Genomic DNA, 21,902 nt, shown 5'->3' on the forward strand with positions numbered 1-21,902 from the left:
ATTCTTAAAAAAAGGGGGAAAAGGAAAATAGGGACGGAAGTTTGAACACGGACTCACGAAATAAGAAAGTGTCTAATTTAAAACGGTATTAATTCATCATTTTTCAACTATAAAGTATTCAAGAGAAATTATTCAATTTTAAATGATCTCAATGAAAATGGCACAAATTTTTTTTAGTTTTGAATTTCAATCTAATTGAAATTTCAATACCAGCCCTGAATATGACATTTAGTACTATGTAGCAACTATTATGTCGTTTTTGATGACTATGTCTTACTGGAAGAATAAATAAATAAATTGCGTTCGAAAAAAACGTACAAGGTCATTGTTGTTGAAACTTACATCACGTACGTAATATTATGAGGATATGCATAAGCAAAGCATAAGCTCGCAAACAGAAGACGACGAAATCCTACGACGTATCGCACAAGCGATCACCGCTTGTGCGATACGTGAAGGAATATGCAACCCAAACCAAGCTCTCACTGAAACGGTTCTCGACCTACACTATCATGAATTCTTGTCTGCCTCTTCCTCTTTTTATACATTTTTAAAATCTTTTCTCATTGACAAGCTTTTGGAATAATTGCGCTTCACAGAAATGCAAAGACAGGTAATTGTTTCCTGCACTTATCTTCATTTGGTCAAAAGGTCGTAAGAATCTTATCTCGTTCTTTTGTACATTAGTAATATTTCTTTACCTTTAAACTCCCTTAAAAATATCTGAAGCCAGGCGGAAATATCAGATATAAGACTTCAAAAGGTTTTCCAACGTAAAAGTAATTTATATTCTTACTAAATACAACAGTTGGAATACAATAGATAATTATAGCTATTTTTATTAAGAAAATTCAGCGTAGCGAATCAGCGCCACATACTAAGAGAAAGTAGAGAAAGATTCTTAATACCCATTACAGAACAAAAAAATTTTCAATGAAGAATAAAATGCGAAGAAAATCACTGCCGGGATTTATTATTTAACATATGAATGATTTTAAACACTGAAAGTGGAATATCTCAATCAATTTGTGGAATACTCAAACTTTTAATTAAAAAAATTAATACAACTTTTTGCATCCCCAGCTAGCAATCCCCTTTTTCTACTTCCCTTCCCTGCTCACTCTTATTTCTGATCATTTACCCTACCTACCCTCACTTTCAATCACTCACTCTATCCCCCCCACCTCTTTACCCCTCAGTTCCCCTAATATGCCACCACTAATTTCCGTTCATTTACGCTCATTTCCCCTCCTTCAGTCCTTAATTGACCTTCAAATACTCTACTTTCCTTTCCCTCTTTGCTTCTCAAATATGCTACTTTCTCACCCCTCATTTGACCTCACTTTCCATGATTTTCCATCCCTCATTACGCTTCACGTCCCCAACCCACATTTCCCCTACGACCCCCAACATTACCCCCTCGCTTATCTCTACTTACCCCTACTTATCTCGGTGTCCCTCTCCTCTTGGCGCCTTACGTCCCAGTCCCCTTTTTTTCCTCATTTCCCCTACTTTCCCTCCCCTTAATAGCATTCACTTCTCCTACTTTCCCTCCACTAATTACCTCTCACTTTCCCTACTTACCACTCCTCATTTTTAAACCTTTGGTTAATTTTTATTTTTTTAAATAGTATTATTTATCATAGGTTTTTCATGCGTACTGGAGAAACAAGGTATCATCTCCTTAGTAGTCAACCTTAATGCTGGAACTTTTAAAAATAAAATTTTTGAGAAATGTAACGTCTAAAAACTTTTTTGTTTAAATCTTAGGACATTTTTCCTTACTGGTGTAGCATAACTAAAGATATTTCATTTATAAAATTTTATTAACATTCAATGCCCCAAACACTTAAAATAAAAAAAATTATCAGAATTTTTGAACCCATAGGGAACATTTTTAAAATGTTTATTTTTAATAACACTTAGCGAATTTTCAACACTATTCACTTTTGATTTTCCAAAGTTTGGTGTGTTTCGGTCCATCCTAATATTCAGATACAAACATGGCGTCGAATAAGGTATATTATTATTGATTTTTTAATCCGATTTTCGTGAAAAAATGTATAGTAATTATTCTGTAATTTTCAATGATAGTCACTGAAAATTGCAAAAGTCTGTTAAATCACCCATAATAAAAATAAATAAATCTTAAGAAATAGTCAACTTCAGATTATAATTTTGTACCAATGTTTTTCGCGTTGACAGACTGGACAAACTCGAAGCGATATAATACTACAAATTACTTATAAATCACTATAAATCACCACAACTTACCATCATTTACCATAAATAACTGAAAATTTCCTGCATTTTTGGAAATTTTTGGATGCTCTGAATTTCCGTAAACTTGAGAACAATTTTAACATTTTAAAGTATTACAGAATTTTCAGTAATATATACATTTATCATAAATTTAAAAAATTATAGAAAATTTCGAATATTTTCAAAATTGTTGGTATTTCTCAAATTTACCATAAACTTTGAAAAATTGTTGCAATTTATAAATTTAACATCAATTTCTAAGATTTTTTAAATTTTCACACATTTTTGGTTATTTATAAATTTATTATAAATTTCAGAAGTTTCTGAAATTTTTACAATTTTTTGGTGATTTATTAAATGTACAATTTTTTTAATTTCTGCTCATTGATGAATTTACCATAATTTAACATAATTTACCAAATTTTCAAAATTTCTAGTAATTAATAAATTTATAATCAATTTCAGAAAAATACGTAATCATACAAAATTTTATAAATTCATATTTAAATAATATTAAAGTTTCCAAAATTACTCTAGATGAACAAAAATCAAGCTTGTGTTACAAAAAATATCTGAAATCATGCATTTATTATAAAAAAATATCGTACGCACCAAGGGGGTGTGGACATATATTATCATATAAACATATATTTACTATTTAGAGATAATAATTAGTACGCCAAATTTAATTAATATTTTTGTATTCTTTTAGAATATCAATTTATTTCTTGAAAATTTGAAAATTTTGTATAATTTTCAAAATTTTTGGTAATTTACCAATTTTTTGCGGCAAAAATTTATATAATTCTTTTATTCCTGTAAAATATAAATTTATTTATTAAAAAATAAAACGGTTTAACATAAATGAAACCCTAATAGCTTAGGTTGGGTATCTGTCCATTTGTCGTACTTTTTTCAAGGAGGGAAATTGGTGAAAATGGGGGTGGAGGTAATAAGAAGGTAGGAAGTTCGGGATGTAGGGGAAGTAAGGGAAAGAAATAGGAGAAGTGAGTGTTAGAGAAAATATGGGAAATCATTAGATGGTAAGGTAAGTAAGTGAAGGGAGTAAGGGGAAATAATAAGAGGGAAGTAGGCGAAGTAAGAGAGGAGAACTAAGGGTATTGAGTCTTAGTGATATAAAGTAGGGGAAATTGTTAGGAATAAAGGTGAGTAGAGAAAGAGAGTGAAGAGAAGTAAGGAGAGGGAAAGTAGGTAACGTAGGGGAAGTGTAGGTAAATTGAGAGGAAATAAGGGGGCAGGATGTTGGGAATGTAGGAAGATAAAGGAAAAAAGTGAGTGTTAGTGAAAGAATGTAGGGGAAATTATTATTAATGAATGTGAAAAGAGGAAAGCTGTGAAAGAATATAAGAAAAGGGGAAGTAGAGAATAGGAAGTAGGTGAAGTGAGTTGAAATAAGGAGAGGGGAAGTTTGTGATTTAGGGAAAGTAAAGGAGACGTAGGGAAAGAAAGTTTTAGTAAGGGAAATTAGGGGAAATTATTAGATATAAGGGTGAGTAAGGGAGCGGAAGTAAGGACCGGGTAAAGTAGTAAGGTAACTAAGGTAGAGAAGAAAGAAGTTGATACGGTTGACGAAGGATGAATTAAGGGGAATGAAAGAGGGAAATTTAGGGAATGTAGATGAGGAAAAAGTTTGGGAAGAGGTGGTTCGAGCGAATTAATTAGTGTCTTAATAGGCTCCAAAACTTTTTTTTGTAGGCGCACGGCGCCTACTTTAACTAATTTTTATATTAACGCTTCTTTCTTGTTAAGAAATGCATTGTGAAAAAATTTATTCCGTAATGAATCAACTGAGGGTAATGAAGTTAAGATGGCGTAAAAGTGTGCTTTTAAAATTCCGAGGTGGCAAGGAAGGCGAAGTTTTGCATATTCAGAGAAGCTTCTGTATGCTGAGACTTGACGACATATTTTTGCACTCTGTACCTGTGTTGTGTGTACATTACTGCGCGAAACGTCCCACAGCAAATGGCTAATTATGACGGCACTCAGAGCCAAGTTTAGCTCTGCGGAAGAGGTCGAGGAGCCCTCTACAACCACAACTTCGTCTTTATTGTCGTTAATCTTAAACTGTCTACAGCTTGCGCCTTTCGTACTCAAAAATATTATCTAATATTAAGACAAATTACAACAAAGTCAACGAAATTGCAAAAAAGTATTTGTGCAATTAAATTTGGTTATGTCAACAAATTTTTTGAAAATTCAAACAAAAAGTTTTTGTGGGTTTTCATTTGGCTTCAATTAATTAAATAAAAGTTTGATTAAACAAATAAAAATGTTGATCAACAAACACTAATGTTATCACAACCTTAAGAATGTTGGGTATACACTCTACAGTGCATAATTATTGACAGTAGATAATCTTGATTAATTGGAAAACTGGCAAAAATTGTTCTTTTTTTAGTATAACATTTCAGCAATGATACTATATTTTTGATAAAGTTTCATTCGAATATTCTATTTAATTAATGTTTCAGTGCAAGAATTTAATTCTTCCTACTTTGTAACTAAATGAAATATTCTTTTGGCAATGTTTATACATAAGAATTAAAGTTACAGGTTTAATAAACAATATTTATTGACACAAACGGTCCATCTTTATTATTTAGAAATATTTACAGGATTTTTATTTAAAATTGAATTTTCCAACAATAGATAACTAGCAGTAGATGATAAAAAAATTGTAAAAAAAAATCTCTGTCAATTTAGGTAGCTTTGCGAATATCTCACACTTGTTGTAAATTAAATATTGTGTTTGCTTGATTATTTTTATTTCCAAGATTCTAAATAATTCAATAGATTTAACGAATTTCAGAAAATTTCACGGGGTTTTATGAGATTTCTAAAAATTTCAAGTGATTCTAAAGTATTTCATCGGTTTTCAAGAGATTTAAAAATATTTCTAGGTATTTTAAGTATTTTGTGAGATTTCAAAACATTCAATGAATTTCAAAGGTTTTTAAAGATTTCTCAATATTTTCATAAATTTTAAAGCAATCCGAATTGTTAAAAGTTCAAAAATTTCAAGGGATTTAAAATATTTGCTGGAACAGGATCGTTTTTTCAGAAATTTAAAGAATACGGTAAATTTACTGTATAACCCAGGAATCTCAAACGGTTTTCACTTATTTTGATCGATATTTACAATTTCTAAAGTAAAAATTGCAAATAATTTTGAGGCACTCCAAAAGATTTCAAGAGTTTGACAAATTTCTAGAGGATTTAGATGAATTTTGTAAGATTTCCCATGATTTCTAGTACCTTTGAGGGAATGATTCCTACTTATTTTAATGGATTTAAAGATTTCCTAAAGAAAGATTTCAAGGGATTTCAAGGCATTGCGAAGGATTTCAAGAGATTAACCAAATTTGTAGGATTTGTAATTATTTTAAGGGATTTTTAAGGAGCTTTGTGCAATAACTGAAATTAAACTTCAAGGAATTCTTAGCGACTCTAAAGATTAAAAAAGATTTTAAGGTGTCTCGATGAATTTCAAAGAATTTAAAGCTCAATTTAATTTATATTTAAGGTATTTCAAATGATTGCTAGAGAACTTTAGGGAATGAAATAATTTTTTAAAGGGGATTTCAACGCATTTTAACAATTTCAATTATATGAAGAAATTAAACAAATGCCAAAAGATTTTCAAGATTATAAGATATAAGAGATCAAACATTTTCCCAAGAGTGTTCGAACAATTATTATAAAGATTTGAGTGAAAAACATAATAGTTGATATTTCAACAAAAAATATTTTTATTTTAAATAAAAAAAACAATTGAAATCTACAAAAATACAAATTTTTAAGAAAATAGTCAAATCCTCAACCAAAACAGATCAATTTTTAACCATACGATTGTATTTATGACCAAAAAGGATAAAGTTTCAACCAGGATGATTAATTTTCTGCCAAAAATGACGAATTTTTAACAAAACATAGATTTTTAGTTTTAAAAAATTATTCTTAAACAATCGAATTTTGAACAAAACAGTTCAATTTCCAATCAAAGAAATTAATTTAAAAACTAGAATAATGAATATGTAAATCTAGATTAATTATTAATTAAAGTGTTCAACATTCAACCCAATAGATCATTTTAACCGGGAAGATTAATTTTCTAAAATGGAAATCTTAAATTTTGAACAAGACAGACTAATTTTCAAATAAAAAAATTATTTGTTTAATAAAGTAGTTTAACTTTCAGTGAAGCAGTTGGATTTTTGACCAAAAAAGATGAGTTTGAAATAAAAATTCTGAAAAAAATAGTAGTAATAGACTTTTCATTTACAAACAATTCAATTTTCTTTTTAAGTTCTACTAATTCAGTTTTAATTTAAGCGAAAAAAAATGAGAAAAAGGGAAAGTTTCTTGAAAATTAAGTTAAAAGAAGTCTTTCATATAACGGGAAAAAAGAGAGAAATAGGGAAAGAGTGTGAAATCGGAAATATGAAAGTGATTTTGAAACCTTCTAAGTTAGTATTGAACTGTACCGTTGTGTAAGAACAAAAAAGTTCAATTTTAAATCAAAGTGTTGCATCTAGAAAAAATATGATTTTTTAGTCAAACAGTTAAATTTGCAATCAAAAACATAAATTTTCATGAAAATAGTTTAATTTTGAACAAATAGTTAAATTTAAATCATACATATGATTTTTTTATTAAATCGATGATTCTTAACTGAATAGTTTAATTTTCTACCAAATTGTTTATTCCTGAACTAAACCAGATTAATTTAGAACCGAACTGATGCAATTTGAACCCAAAAGGTGGTTTACATTCGATAAGATTAATCATCGTCCAAAAAAGAACGAATTTTTAACAAAATACATGAATTTTCTACTTAAAAAGATCAGTCATTTAAACAAGTTAATTCTCAACAAACAGAAAAAACGAGTTTTCAACCAAATATTTACATTTTTAACAAAACAGATAATTTTTTAACTAAAATAATGATTTCGCATTTAAGCGATAAACAAGTAAAAGGGAAGAAAGTCTTATGCAATCTTGAAATCTAGTGTACACAACAAATTTGAGTGACGAACCCTCGGGAAGGTGTTTTGGACAAAAATATATTGAACATTTATTATTCATGTTTGAAAGATTGAAAAAAATATTTTCACATAAATTTTTAATACTTTGTTTGAAATTTGGTAATCTTAAACATTTCCAACATGTTGAAGCAACAAGTCATGAATGTCAATAAACTTCTATTGTTTAAAAAAACTAAAAGATTGATGAAATCACGAAGCGGAAGACATGTAGACGAAACAAACATGAGAAGAATTCAGTTTCTAATTTACTGAAAATTTAACAGATTCGTCCAGCTATTTGCCTCTAGGTCATCCACGCAACAAGAAATCGAGTTTCTCGCAGAAAATTATATTTAAACTAAAAGCACAGAAACGTGGGTCGAAGTGTGCTACGTAGGAGGACGAATTTTGGGAGAGTAAAGACTCTTGAGTTTGGATCCGTTGAGATTAGCATGGCTGAAGAAAGAGTGAGAAAGCGAAAGAGATAGCTTGAAATGGCGTTCATAAATTCGACTTATCTCTTAAGGAGGCACGTATTTATTGTATTCCTATATCCAGTACATATACCCATGAAATTGTGACTGCTTAAGCCGATTATGGCGAAGGGTCAACCTGACCTTACGGGGCTTCTTCTGCCCCCTTTGCCCTCACTGCTTTCTTTCCCCTTTTTTCCTATACATATTCCCTCAAACCCTTAACTCTTTAAGGGCATGTACCAGAGTCAGGTAAGCAATTACGTGATGTATATTTAGTTTTTTTTCTAATTCTTTCCAAAATTAGTGCTCCACGTTTGACCGGTTAAACGTTTGAACAATTCGAGTAAGTTAGGGTAAACCACCTTTCAATAGAACCTGAACCTATACAGTAGGTAATCATTAATTTAAAAGAACAATATATTTATAATAATTAATTTAGTGATTAGTTACGATACTATACGTATTAATAAATTAAAATTAGAAATAATTATTTCAGGATATGAAAAGAACTTCGGGATATAAATATTACTAGTAATTCGGGACAACCTACTCATTACTGCTAATTAATTTAAAAATTATGTTTATTTATAATAAATATTATATGATAGATTTTTGGTGGCTTTTACCAGTCTGTCGATACTATAATAGAAAAAAAACTAGAATTTGAAAATCACATACTGAAAATATTTTTAATTTAGTTCCATATTCAACGATCTAAAAATTGAACGTTTTTGAAATAAACAAGAAAGAAAAATTTGAACCATTTTTTAAATCGGAAGATTTTTTAGTTTTCAAAATATAATGGTTCAAAGTGGTACAGTTCCAAGTCAAAGAGTTGGATAATTACGATTGTACGGATAGTAAAATCGTAAAAAATATTTAAGTCAAAAAATGAAAAAATCTTATTTGTGAAAGCTGGAAAAATTAACAAAATAAATTTTAAACCAAATTAAATCAAATGTTCAAAGAAATTACAAAATTCATTCTACTATGGTGTTAAGTATAAAGGAAGAAAGTGATATGTCATTTTGAAAATCTAAATAATTGATCAGATGCCCGTGTGCAAGTCGCGATGATTTGTTTCAATTGAAGTTAAATAAATCATTCATTTACGCTTGATTCTCGTGTCAAGAAAATATGAACTTAACAATCATGATTAATGCACTAGACTAGATAAGTACTAGAAACAGAGAAAACAATGACTCATCGTTAATGAATATGCCAAAGCATTTATTAACTTTTCCAAAATAATCTTCTGCATTTTTTAAATTCAATTCAAATACATTTTTCAATTATAAATTATTATGTAGTGTTAAAACAAAGGATAAAGTTCTATATATAGCCAGTCCTTATTTTTTACAAATATGTATTTTGTTAATTATTTTTGGTAATCCAATTAGAAAATAATTCTGAGGTAAATTATTAAATTTAGATGTTATTATCGATTAATTAGTTATTAATCATTGAAGAGAAATGATAAAAAAACTATTTCTAATCATTTATTATGAAACGCTTCTTCTTCTTGATTTCTCTTCAAAAATCTATAATTTCTTTCTAATTTTTTGAAATTTTTAAAAATTTTAAGTCGTTTTTTAAAAAGAATTTTCAACAAAATTGTTGAATCTTCAACAACAACAAAATTTGACTCAGGTGCATTTTTAACCAAAAAGCATTACATTTTTACCATGAAGCACGAATATCCTACATAACTGTTTAATTTTTTTAACCGAAAATATAAAACTTTGAACAGAATAGTCCATTTTCAACCCAGCAGTTAAATTTTCCATCCGAAAATATGAATTTTCAACAACAGCGAAAAAATAATTTTGAAACCAAGACTTTTCTACCAAAAATATGAATTTTTAACTATAAAAGATAAATTTTTAACTAAAAATTGAATTAATAGATTTCCAGTTAAAAAAGAAAAGAATTTTTATAGCAAAAAAAACGAATTTCTTTCGAAGTAGTTTAAGTTTAAACACAGTATTTGATTTTTTTACAGAAAAAGACAAATTTACAACAAGATACTTAAATCCTCAACCAATACAGAGAATTTTTAACCAAACAATTGAAGTTTTACCCAAAAGGGATGGAATTTGACCAAAAAGCGTTAATTTTCAACTAGAAAAAATCAGTTTTGTAATTAAAAGAATAAATTTTTAACCAAAAGTAAAATATTAAAAATTTCATATAAAACACATAATTCTCAACCAAAGAATGACTTTTTATCAAAATAGTTAAATTTTCAGGCAAATAGTTGAATTTTCATAAATAATTATGAATCTACTAAAAAAATTAACAAAGTAGTTTATATTTCAACCAAATAGTCGAGTTTTTGATTTGAAAATATGATTTTTTAATCCAATAGTGACTTTTTCAATACAATATTTGAATTTTAATTCCAATAGTAGAATTTTTAACCAAACGAGATGAATTCCGAACCAAAAACATAATAGTACAGTTTTGAAGCAAATTTGTTCTTAATTGTCTTTTTCGTATCTATTACTTTAGTTTGCATTTAAACAAAAAAACGAGAAAAAGGTGAAGTTAATTGAAAACAGGGGGAAAGAGAAGAAACTTTAAAAAAAAGAGGAAAAGAAGGTAATACAGAAAAGTGTAAATTCTGGAATATGAAAGGGATTTTCAAACCTATTATGTAATTTATTGAATTGTACCGTTGCAGGGCCAGTTGTTTTTCGCAAAATTCGCAAACTTTGTTCAAATTTTGTATCAGGAAATGTTAGTTTTTGGCGTGACCCTCTTCTCCCTCAAATTGGTAACGTAGTTTATGGACAGCCCCTTATATAGAATTTTGATTCTTCTACACCGAATTATGTTAGAAACTTTAAATTAAAGCACTTTAAAATAAAAGTTATTTCTCTCCAGGGAGCGGATTAGATTAGAACCACTGTGAAGTTAGCGTGCGTGAAGTTTATCATGAGTGTCTGGTGGCGCCAGGGATCACCATTGCGGCTGGTGTAACCGGGGTTCACTGCATGTGAGAGCCGAGCTGCGTTCTTAAACTAAATCCACAGTATCTCTAATTCGCTCTCTATTTCTTACATTTAAGAAAAGAAAAATATTGCAAAACGTGCATATTACCTCATAGTGGTGTTGAAAATTTCCTATAATCGGTATTATTGATGGACAATATTCTCTGGTTCGCTGTAGTTTTGTTCATCATAATTTTATGATTTATGATATTTAAGATTTATAGTTTAATTTCTACCCAGGGGAAAAATTTCAATTTATGGTCGGATGAAGGTGATACAGTTTGTGCAGGTTTCACTTTACTGTATCCCTAAAGGCTGATTTATTACTGATACTTACTGCTTGGTATATTACGCATAAGCATTGGTTATTGCTTACCAATTTACTTCGAACGCTAAATAATTGGTTAATGCATCTACTACTATTCCATTTTAAGTAGTAAACAAATTAGAGGTGAAATTATTCTTATTAGAAGACATGAGACACGAAAAATAGTTTAATTTTTCTTACACCTCAAATTAAGCCAATCATTTTTCTTAAAACTAGTTTTAGGTATATTTTTGTATTAAAAGTAGACCCTTCGACTTGAATACTGTTGCACTTTATTAAATACTACAGTAACAGAAATGATTTACTTTTTAGAAATATTAAAAATGTTACTTTAAAGATTATTTTAGAATTCAATCATATTTTCAAATATTATTTAAACAAAATAAACCAAAATAAAATTTCCAAGTCAATGACAAATTGTAGGTAAATAATTTTGAAATATTTTGAATTCTTTGCAATATTTATGAGATCATTTAAAATTATTGTGAAATCTTTAAAATCCTCGAAATATTATGAAACCTATGAAATCTTTCTGAAATCTTTGTGAAATCTTCCATATTTTTTTGAAATTTTCTGTCATCTTCAAAACTTCGAAAAATTTTTTAAATCCTTGTAATCTTTATAAAATCTTCTAAAATCTTTAAAACTTCTTGAAATCTTTGCAGTCGTTAAAAATCTTTGATATCCTGGAAGAATTTTAAAACCTCCTAAAATCTTTTTTAATCATTTCAAAATTTTGAAATATTTTATTTAATCTTTATTGGCGCTTTTAAATCCACTTAAGTCTTAAATATTTCTGAAATTTTTTTAAAGCTTTGAAATCTTTATGAATCATTTGGAATCCTTTTGAAATATTTTGAAATCGCTTTGCATCTTTCTTAATCTTTGACACATGATGTACACTATGATGGCTCAAAAACGCTTTTTTTCTTTAGAGGGCAACGATCCCTCCAATTTCATTCCAAGTTCGAAAAAAGAAATTCCCTGATTTTTATTTTGTATATTTTTTTATTATAACAGGTGCCAGTTTTGAGTTGAAGTTTCCCATGTAAAATTTATGGGGAAAAATCACTTATTTTAGTTTTTGGAATAATTTTTTAGGGGTTTAAAAAATGTGACGGGAAAGTATGGGGGCCTGTTGAGAATTATGCAACAAAGAATTTTATGTTTCAGACATATGGGGTTGACACCTTTAACACACCCTCACGAGTACCTGAAAACTACCCTTAGAACAATAGTAATAATTTGTAAGGAAAAAACGAATTTTCGAAAACAATTGTTTAAACAAATTCCATTTGTTTGAATAATAAACAATTAATGAACGAATGTAAAGGAGTATTCTACTAGACTAATAGTAATAATTTTTAGGGGGAAAAACGAATTTTCAAAAAAAATTATTTAAACAAATTTCCATTTGTTTCAATAATTCAAAATTAATTAAGTAATGATAATAAATATTCAACTAGACGAATATTAATAGTTTTAAGTATAAAAAGACGAGAATACATTATTCAAAAGGTTGATTTCATGAAGAATTGGCATTTTTTGTTTTAAGGGTAGTTTTCAGGTACTCTTGGGGATGTGTTAGGGGTGTCAAACCCATATTCTGATAGATGAAATTCTTTGTCGGGTAATTCTTTACAGGCACCCATAATTTCCTGTCACATTTTTTCAAACCCTAAAAAATTATTCCAAGAACTCAAAAAAGTGATTTTTCCCCGTGAATTTTACATGGGAAACTTTAAGTCCAAACCGGCACCTGATAAAATAAAAAAACAAAAAATTAGGGAATTTCTTTTTTCGGATTTGGAATAAAATGAGGGAGATCGTTGCCCTCTAGCATGCAAAAAAAATGTTGCCATGCATTTTTGGACCACCCTAATGTACACGCTTCTATGCAATTTTTTTAATCCTTGTGAAATCTTTGTGAAATTTTGTGAAATCTTCTAAAAACTTTTTAAATCATTTGAAATATTTCAGCCCTTTCTAAAATCTTTGTCAAGTCCTTGGTAACCGTTTGAAATATTTGACATCTTCCTGATATCTTTGTGACGTCTTTTGAAATCGTTTAAAATCTTTGAAAGCTGATTTACTCGCCATTGTAAAATCTTTTGATTGCTTGTAAAATCCTTGTAACCGTCGAAATCATTGTGAAACCTTTGAAATATTTCTTAAATATTTTGTATTCTTCTTAAATCTTTTGAGCCCTTTTAAGATATATATCTGAAAACTTTTGAAATCGTTCGACATCTTTTTTAATCTTTGAAATCATATCTACACGCTTTTGCGAAATCTTTTGAATCCTTTAGTAATATTTGAATTCCTGGAAGTTTTTCGAAATCTTTGTGAAGTCGTTTGAAACCGCTTGAAATACTTGAAATCTTTCTAAAATGTTTGCAAAGTCCTTTTTTTGAATATTTGAAATCTGATGTATAAATCTTTGTAAAATCTTTGAAAATATTTTTAAATCTTCTTAAATCTTTCGAAGTCTTTTGAAATATATGAAATCTTTCTGGGATCTTTGTGCAATCTTTCTGAGATCTTTGTTCAATCTTTCTGCGATCTTTGTTAACTCTTTTCAAATCTTATAACTATTTTCAATCCATTTAAAATCGTTTGAAATCTTTTGTAATCTTTGCAATCTGATTTTAAAATCGGAAATAATCAATTGAAAATTTAAAAACTGTGTTTCAATGTAGGCAAAATCTTCATCTGCAACATTTACTTTATCCTATACTTTTAATAACATTTTTTTGCTAAAACTTTCTGTATAATCTGTACAAAAATTGAGGTATCAACATTTTTTAGACAGACAGTAGGTCATTTTGTCTATGTATGGAACGTCTGACCAAAAACGCCTTTCTCTACTGTAAACTTCTGTAAAGACTAAAAGTGGATAAGAAGAAAAATCATATGCTACGAAATAACGAATATTCTATGGATAAGTAGCAACGACATTTTCAATTTCTCAGATTATGGTTTATGTGTTGAATACGGCACTTGTAACCATGTTTACGGAAACGTGCAAATATTCTTTCGACAGAGACCATAAAAGCGAGACATATTTATGAGATATATTCACTTTATATTCAATGCTTTCAGTCAACGAAATTGAAAATAGCATATGCTGTTGCCTTCCAATTTCCAATATTCGTGAATGTGCACCAAAATGTCCCTTATGTATCAATTTTATGATTATATTATTATACATTTATGCTTTTAAAAATATTATGGTTATTTTTGTTCATGCAAAAGCGTATTTTTATTAACACTTACATCATTATGTTTTTCGAAAATATTAATTTAACAGAGTGGCCGGAAAACTTCATTTTCAAAATTCTCTCAATTTTTCCTGATTTTCCCCTGGTTAATTTTTCATTCTCATTACTTATTCATTTGCAACCAAAAATAACTATTTTTCTTCTCTTAAATTTAAGACATTTCAAAAGAATTAAATAAAATTAATAAGAATTTCAGATGAATTTGTATGAATTCAGCATAAATTCGAAAAACTTAAAAACAATTCAAGTTATGTTTAAATATACCATTGGTTTCAGTAAAAATGGATAAAAATTAGATAAATTTACAGTGTATAATTCAAAAGAGCGAATAAAAAAAATCAAGAGGCTTAAAGTTCGTCTTTTTAACTAGAAAATTCAACAACTTGTTTCAAGAGTCAACTACTTTATTGAGAATTCTGCTTTCTTGGATGCACTAAACTGTTGATTATTCAAAAGTAAAATCTTTTTTAGTTTAAATACAAACTAATACATTTATCGTTGAAAATTCATCTCTTTGGTTGAAAATTAAACTGCTTGTTTAAAATTTGAATTACTTTATTAAAAATTTAATTGTTTGTTTAAAGATTAAATATTTTAGTTAAAAACTATATTTTGTGGAAAATTCGTCTTTCTGGCCGAAATTTAATTTTTTCAACTGAAGATTAATCTGTGTTGGTTGACAATTCAACTATTTTGATCAAAATTGTTGTTTTTTTTTTGCATAAATTTAGCTGTCTGTGGTTTAAAGTAACATCGTTTTTTAGCTAAAATATTAACTAATATATTGTGCGGTAAAAATTAACGTTTCTTGTTGAATTTTTCTTTAAATTAACTTTTGGGTTGCAAATTAACTTTTTTGTTGAAAATTTTTCTTTTTTGTGGGATGAAAATTAATTTTTTTAAAAATTTTTTTTTTTAAATTCGTTTTTTTGGTTTTGAAAATTCAGCAATTTGATTTGAATATGATCTTTTTTGTTAAAAATTCTTCCTTGTTGGCAGAAAACTAATATTTGTGGTTGCCAATCCATCTGTTTTGGTTTGCAATACGACTATTTTGTTAAAAATTTCAATAAATTATTTTGCTGAAAAGTTATAATTTATCATTGAAAGTTTATACTTTTTCATTGAGAATTGAATTTCTTGGTTAAAAAGTGAATTATTTTGTTAAAAAATCATTTTTTTTGGTTAAAGATTTATTATTTTAGTTAAACTTTTTAATAAAAAATCCTAACTATTTTGTTGAAAATATTCTTAGTTAAAAGTTGATATTTTTGATTGAAAAAGGCATGATTTTTGATAAAAATATTTCATTTTGGTTGAGAATTCAACTATTTTTAATTAAAATAGAAATATTTTTTGATAGAAATATCAACTATCAAGAAAAGCACAAATTTTGACGATTCTTTTATTGCCAAATGTCTTGATATTAACCCGAGTGAGAATTTCTTGCGCCAAAACGACTTGGCCGGCCCAAGTGATCGAGAGAGGCTTTTCCAATATCGTTGGCACGATACGGTACCTCGAGGCAGATGCAAATTAGTGCTTCTCGAAGCAAAATGCTCGCCCATCGACTTTCTCGAAAATCAAGTCTCAAACAGCAATAAGATTTTATTTTATGTGTCCCGGAAGGCACGCCAAAGCTTACGATTGCTTCGAAACTGTCCTGGGGTGCAAAAAGTGCAAAAGGTTCGAAAGGTGCAAAATAGTCATGAATAACCAATCCACTATGCTCGTATACAGTACAATTACGATAGGAAGAATTTTATCGTGGTGTCCTGCACCCATTCTAATAATATGGCTTGACATGTGCTACTTATTTTATTGGTATAAACTTTAGTTGCGGTAATCTGGCCATGCTTCCCAAGCACGCCAGAAATGCTCTAAGTTACAGCGCTTGGAATATTAGTGTCAGAATACCGACTTGTCGCCAACAATTTATCGGCTATTTCTATTATCATATACACATTTTTTAGATATTGATTCGCGCCGCCAAATTTATTGTAAGGGGTCGTCCAGATACTGGGGTAACGCTTTTAGGAGCAGGATGAGGATGTTGAGTAGGAGGTGGAGGAGGAGGGTGAGGAAGATGAGCATTATGGAGCATTTTTTTAGTAATACAAATTTAAAAAATTAACTATAATTAAGTTATTATAATATAGTTCATAAAGTTATTGCGGCTAGGACCTTATTGCCGGCCAGCCTACTTGTAGCGAACAATTTATCGGCCATTCCCATTATTATACACGCATTTTTTATATATACGTAATACTTTTAGAAGATAAGGAGCATGAAATGTTACGTCAAATTTCTCTTATCCACAATTTAAATATAATTCAATATAATAAATCACAATGGTCTTCCTATCAAACTGAAGCTTCTATGCTTCCACTCACTTACCGCGTGCTTTTGTCTTGATTTTTTTTACCACGCATTTAGCCCATTTTTATCAGTATACCTTATAGAATTCTGTTTCCACTTTAAGTTTGTTTGATTGAATGGAGGTTTTTTAGTTTGAATTTAATATCAAGATCTCATCATCTTAGATCGACATAGCAACCATTTTGATCTGAATTTAAAAAAGTTTAGGGTAGTTTCCTAAAAAAAGAACTAATTACAGCTACAGTTACTTTAATTTTGAATCTTCAAAATTGAACTACATATTCTAACAAAACGTTAAAAATTGGATAATATCTAAACTATGAACATTCCCAATTAATGAATCTTCAATTTCAAATCTTAAAAATTAGACACTTTTAAATTGCCAATCGTTAAAATTTTAAAAATTTATAATTTTAAAATTCATCTATTTTTACGTTAAAAAACGTTTATAGTTTAAATGAATAAAATGAAAGAGATTCTCGTTTTTTAAATTTACAACGAACAACTATGCAAATTTAAAGTTTTACAGTTAAAAATTCTGCAATTTCGACCATTTATATTTAAAACTTCTTTAATTTGGAAGATTAAGAATTAAAAACTTGACTTTTATTATTTAAAATAATCAATATTTAAGCATTTTTAATAAATCCTTTGAATTGATTTTTGCCTGAATTTTACCTCTTCGAAATTGTAAAACTTTGAATTTTAAATCTTTAAAATTGAAGAGTTTTCAATTTTTAAAATGTTTCAGCGAACATTTATGCAGGTTTTAAATTTTACAATTAGCCATTCTATATTTTTATCATTTTTATTCGAAATTTATACCAATTGCAAGGTTTAGAATTGACATCTTGACTATTGATTTTTAGAATCATAATACTTTAAGAATTTTTGTCTAAACATCTTTAAAATTGAAGAGTATTAGATTTTAAATCTTCAAAATTGAACTATAAAAACACTCAAAATTACGCATTATTTTAAATTATACATATTAAAAATTGAAGGCTCTTAGATTGCAAATATTTAAAATTGAGCTATTTTACAAAGTTGTTAAAGGTTTCATTATTTTAAACTATAAACATTTAAAATAAAAAATGTTTGCAAGTTTCAAATTATAAACATCTCAATTTATTAATTGTCTTCTCATGACTGCTGGGATGAAATTTTATATTCAAATAAAATTTACCGTTTACTGAAAGCCAATTGAGATTAAAATGCAAATTAAAGAAAAACTAAAAATTCAAGTAAAATTAAAATTAAAATTGAAATACTTTAATTTATTATTACTAGCTATATATTAAAGTACTTCAATTTCAAGCATATATTTTAATTTGATAATCAGGCAATGAAATTAAAGATATGTAATAAGTTCCTGCTGCGTGGTATTTTCGTTAATAGTAAAATAATATGTATGAGAGGTTGGAGTGGAATTAACAAAACTTTTGTTGAAGTCTGTTTTTGGCGTATGTGGGAAAGTTTCGTTATACTGTTAAAATAATATATAATTTAAAAATAAACAGATATCACTCTTGGTCATTACGGAGGGGTTGCAAATTTTTTGATTTTACAAAATTAAAAACTTTTTGTATGGGATCTATTTGAACAGAAAAATACACCGCTATTTTTTTTTGAACTAGCATTATTAAAAGCATGTTTCTTTTTTTTGTAGTTGCTTCATCCTAACTACTATATTTTTTGTTAGAAATGTTATTATTTGGTTGAAAATTCAACTGCTTTGTTAAAAACTTTTCTTTTTGTGTTAAAAATCGAACTATTGGGTAGATCATATTTTTTGGTCAAAAATCCAACTGTCCGGTTGAAAATTAATCTTTTTTGTTTTGGGATCGACTACGTATCTACTATTATATTATTTGTTTGGTTGAAGGTTGAACCAATTTGTGCTAAAAAGACAACATATTTTGTTAAGGATTCGTAATTTTTGTTAAAAATTCATCTCTTTTGTTTAAAATTCTTTTTGTTGTAAATTATTTTCTAACTATATATTTATTTATTCTAGTTAAATATTTATTATGTGTATGTAAAATTAATCTTTCGTTAGAATACTAACTATTTTAATTAATATTGATCTTTTTTACTAAAAATTTAACTAATTTGGTAAAAGTTGAACTACTTTGTTAAAATTTCTTTTTTTGGTTGAAGGTTTATCTCTTTGGCTTTGATTGAAATTTAAACAATACATTTTAATTAAAAATGGTTTCACTCTATTTATAAAAGATTCTATATAAAAAATGTTCCAGAAATGAATTTTGATCTTTAAATATTAATAATCACGGAAAATGAAAACTTATGGGAAAGTCAGGAAATTTTGAAAAATGATTTTCGGTCATTCTGTCTATACTATTTTTAATTGCGTAAAAAAACTGGACAACCTATGGCCATTTTCATAATTTAGGACACATGTATCGTAATTATTTTCGTGTCAGTAGATCACTATTTTATCCAAAAGTATCTAAAATTAATTTAGATTCTGATATAGTTCAGGCTTTTTAATTGTCAGTAGATAAATGCCCTCTTTCCATCTTATTTTTCTATTTTCTGAACGTACAAGTGTCATCTAAAATGAAATGAAATTCAATTTGTTAGCGATAAATAATAAAAGTGAATAAGACTCATAAATTATCACTTACTTCTTATCAGTTTAACATGAGAGTCGAGACATGTATACCTACATGCTTAGCGTTGCAATTGATTTACCTGATAAATGCCAGGCCACTGATTGGTGGGACTTCTTGATTTATTTTCATTATCTCTCGTTTTCTCTGCTCTTCAAGGAACTAACATCAATGTTTTGCTTGTCGTATGTTGCAGCTTGCGATTGTCATCCAATCGGGGCTTCAGGAAAGACCTGTAATCAGAGCACCGGCCAATGCCCATGCAAGGATGGCGTAACTGGCACGACATGCAATAGGTGTGCCAGAGGTTACCAGCAAAGCAGATCGCACATCGCTCCTTGCATCAGTGAGTAGCAATCATCAATCTTGGGGGACATTGAAGGATTAGAAAATATCTTTCCTTAACATAAACATAAACATTTGATTGGTTGCACTACGGAACTAGACACCCAACAATTTTATCGAAAATGGGGTTATTTGCATAACAAATTCTCTAAAAATCAAATACACGTAGGTCGGATATTTTCTGGATTGACCTCGTATAGGTTATTATGCTTGTTGTTTTCTGAAAATCTAAGAATAATATGATTATCGCGTTTAGACTGTTTATTTTGTTTCGTTATCGCATGAATGGACAAAGAGCTAGAAACGGAGGTTCTCTTCGATATTATAAGTCAATACGATTCAACAATGCTCATTACTAAATTTCTTTGAATAAAATTTGTCAAAAAATATTCTCTTTCTGCACATGTTCATTTTTGTCTAATTGGTAACCTTTTTACTGAAAATATTACAAAAGTACCAATTCTAATAACCTAAAATCAAAAAGCCTAATTTTCTACAAAAAACCGCTTTTTAAACCTTTTTATTCAATTTCTTGGCTTGCTGTCCGAAGAGACATTTCTTGAAATTATTATCATTAAGTTATGAACATACATATACTTTTCTTCTTTTCATATACCTTGTATCATATAGTATTATTTTTAGGAATTTATTTGCCCTGTATATCTATTTGCATTTTTTTAGTGGCTTCCTCATGATATTTACATTTTAGTTAAAGATTTTATTATTTGCTTTTAAATTTAACAATTTTGTTAAAAAGTCATCTTTTAATTGAAAATTCAACTATTTTATTAAAAGTTAAACTAGATTGTCGAAAACTTTTTTGCTTTCGTTTAAAAATATTTTTGTTACAAATTTATCATTTTAGTTGAAAATTCATATCTTTGGTTGAAATTTAATTTATTTGGTTTAAAATTCATATTTTTCGTTTGTTTAAAATTAAGTTTTTTAACTCAAAACGTAACTTTTCCATTTTTTGATGAAAATTGGCCTTTTTTAGTTGCAAATTTGGGTTTGAAATTTGGTTGGAAAATTCATAATTTTGGTTAAAAATTCATCTCTTTTTGGTTAAAAACTCAACTATTTTTTTTTTTTAATTGTAACTAAATATGTTGGACTAAAAATTTAACTTTTTTATTTTTGGTTAACAAACTTTCTTCTTTAGGTAAAAGTTCAAAATTTTGTTTGAAGATTCTTGTATTTCACTTTCAATTTTTCATTTTAATTAATCTTCTGATTGAAGATTCCTGTATTTCATTTCTTAATAAACCTTATTTTTAAGAATTTATTTTTTTAGGTTAAAAATGCACTATTTGTTTCAGAAGTCCACTTTTTTGTTAAGAATTCAACTCTTTGGTTAAAAATTTAACTATGCTGTTGGAAATCAATCTTTGTTTGTTTGAAATATCAACTATTAAATTTTTTATTAAGGTAAAACCGTCTTGTCACAGTGAAAAACCTTCTAACTATATTTGTATTTTCTCGGAACAGAACAATTTTTTTTGGTAAAATTTTTTTTATTTAGAAGAACTGTTTCAATATCTAGGGAGTAAGTTTTTAAAAATTAAATATTAGAGTTTTAATTATTGTTTTTTCACAAATTTTCCACTTTTTGTAGAATTTTCGATTAGATTGAGGTAATTATTAATATTAGTAAACATAATTCTTTAAAAAATGCACTATTATTGTAATAATATTTTCTTTGAGTAATACTAGAAATTGCGATAATTTCTGAAATTTTTCACTTTTTGTCCCCTTTTCACTGTAAGTGAATTAGTATTTTTAATTCAATTTAGCAAAAAATATTGTTTTAACAAAATATTATTGTTTATAACTAACTGAGTTATTAATTATGTATGTTAACGAAAGTAGTTGTTTAAACTATTTATTATTTTATACAACCACCTTTTCTTAGATAAGTGCCGGAAAGTAGTGTTTTTTAATGTTTTTTTTAACTTTGCTTTGCCTTTTTTGTTATGAACAAATAATAAATAAGCATTAGATAGAATCATCTTTTAAACAATCTCTTTCTTTTTTGTGAATATATTCTCTAAGAGGAGATAGTTATGAATAATAATCAATTGCTTCAAAAACTGTGTTTGTTAATTCGCAGTGTTTATTACTTTTCCAAGTAAAAAATGCTTATGAAATTAAACATTTCTG

General features: G+C 27.9%; 1 protein-coding gene across 1 annotated transcript in view; it reads left to right on the top strand.

Moving 5' to 3' along the window:
• LOC117174684 (netrin-1-like) overlaps positions 1–21,902 on the top strand; it is a 452,050-nt gene that overhangs the window by 386,553 nt on the left and 43,595 nt on the right. The window contains exon 3 of the mRNA XM_033363983.1: positions 19,594–19,743. Coding sequence (XP_033219874.1) covers positions 19,594–19,743 — 150 coding nt within the window. The remainder of the gene's footprint in view (positions 1–19,593; positions 19,744–21,902) is intronic.

Source organism: Belonocnema kinseyi, chromosome 6 (assembly GCF_010883055.1).
Source record: "Belonocnema kinseyi isolate 2016_QV_RU_SX_M_011 chromosome 6, B_treatae_v1, whole genome shotgun sequence".
In the NCBI taxonomy this organism is placed as follows: domain Eukaryota; kingdom Metazoa; phylum Arthropoda; class Insecta; order Hymenoptera; family Cynipidae; genus Belonocnema; species Belonocnema kinseyi.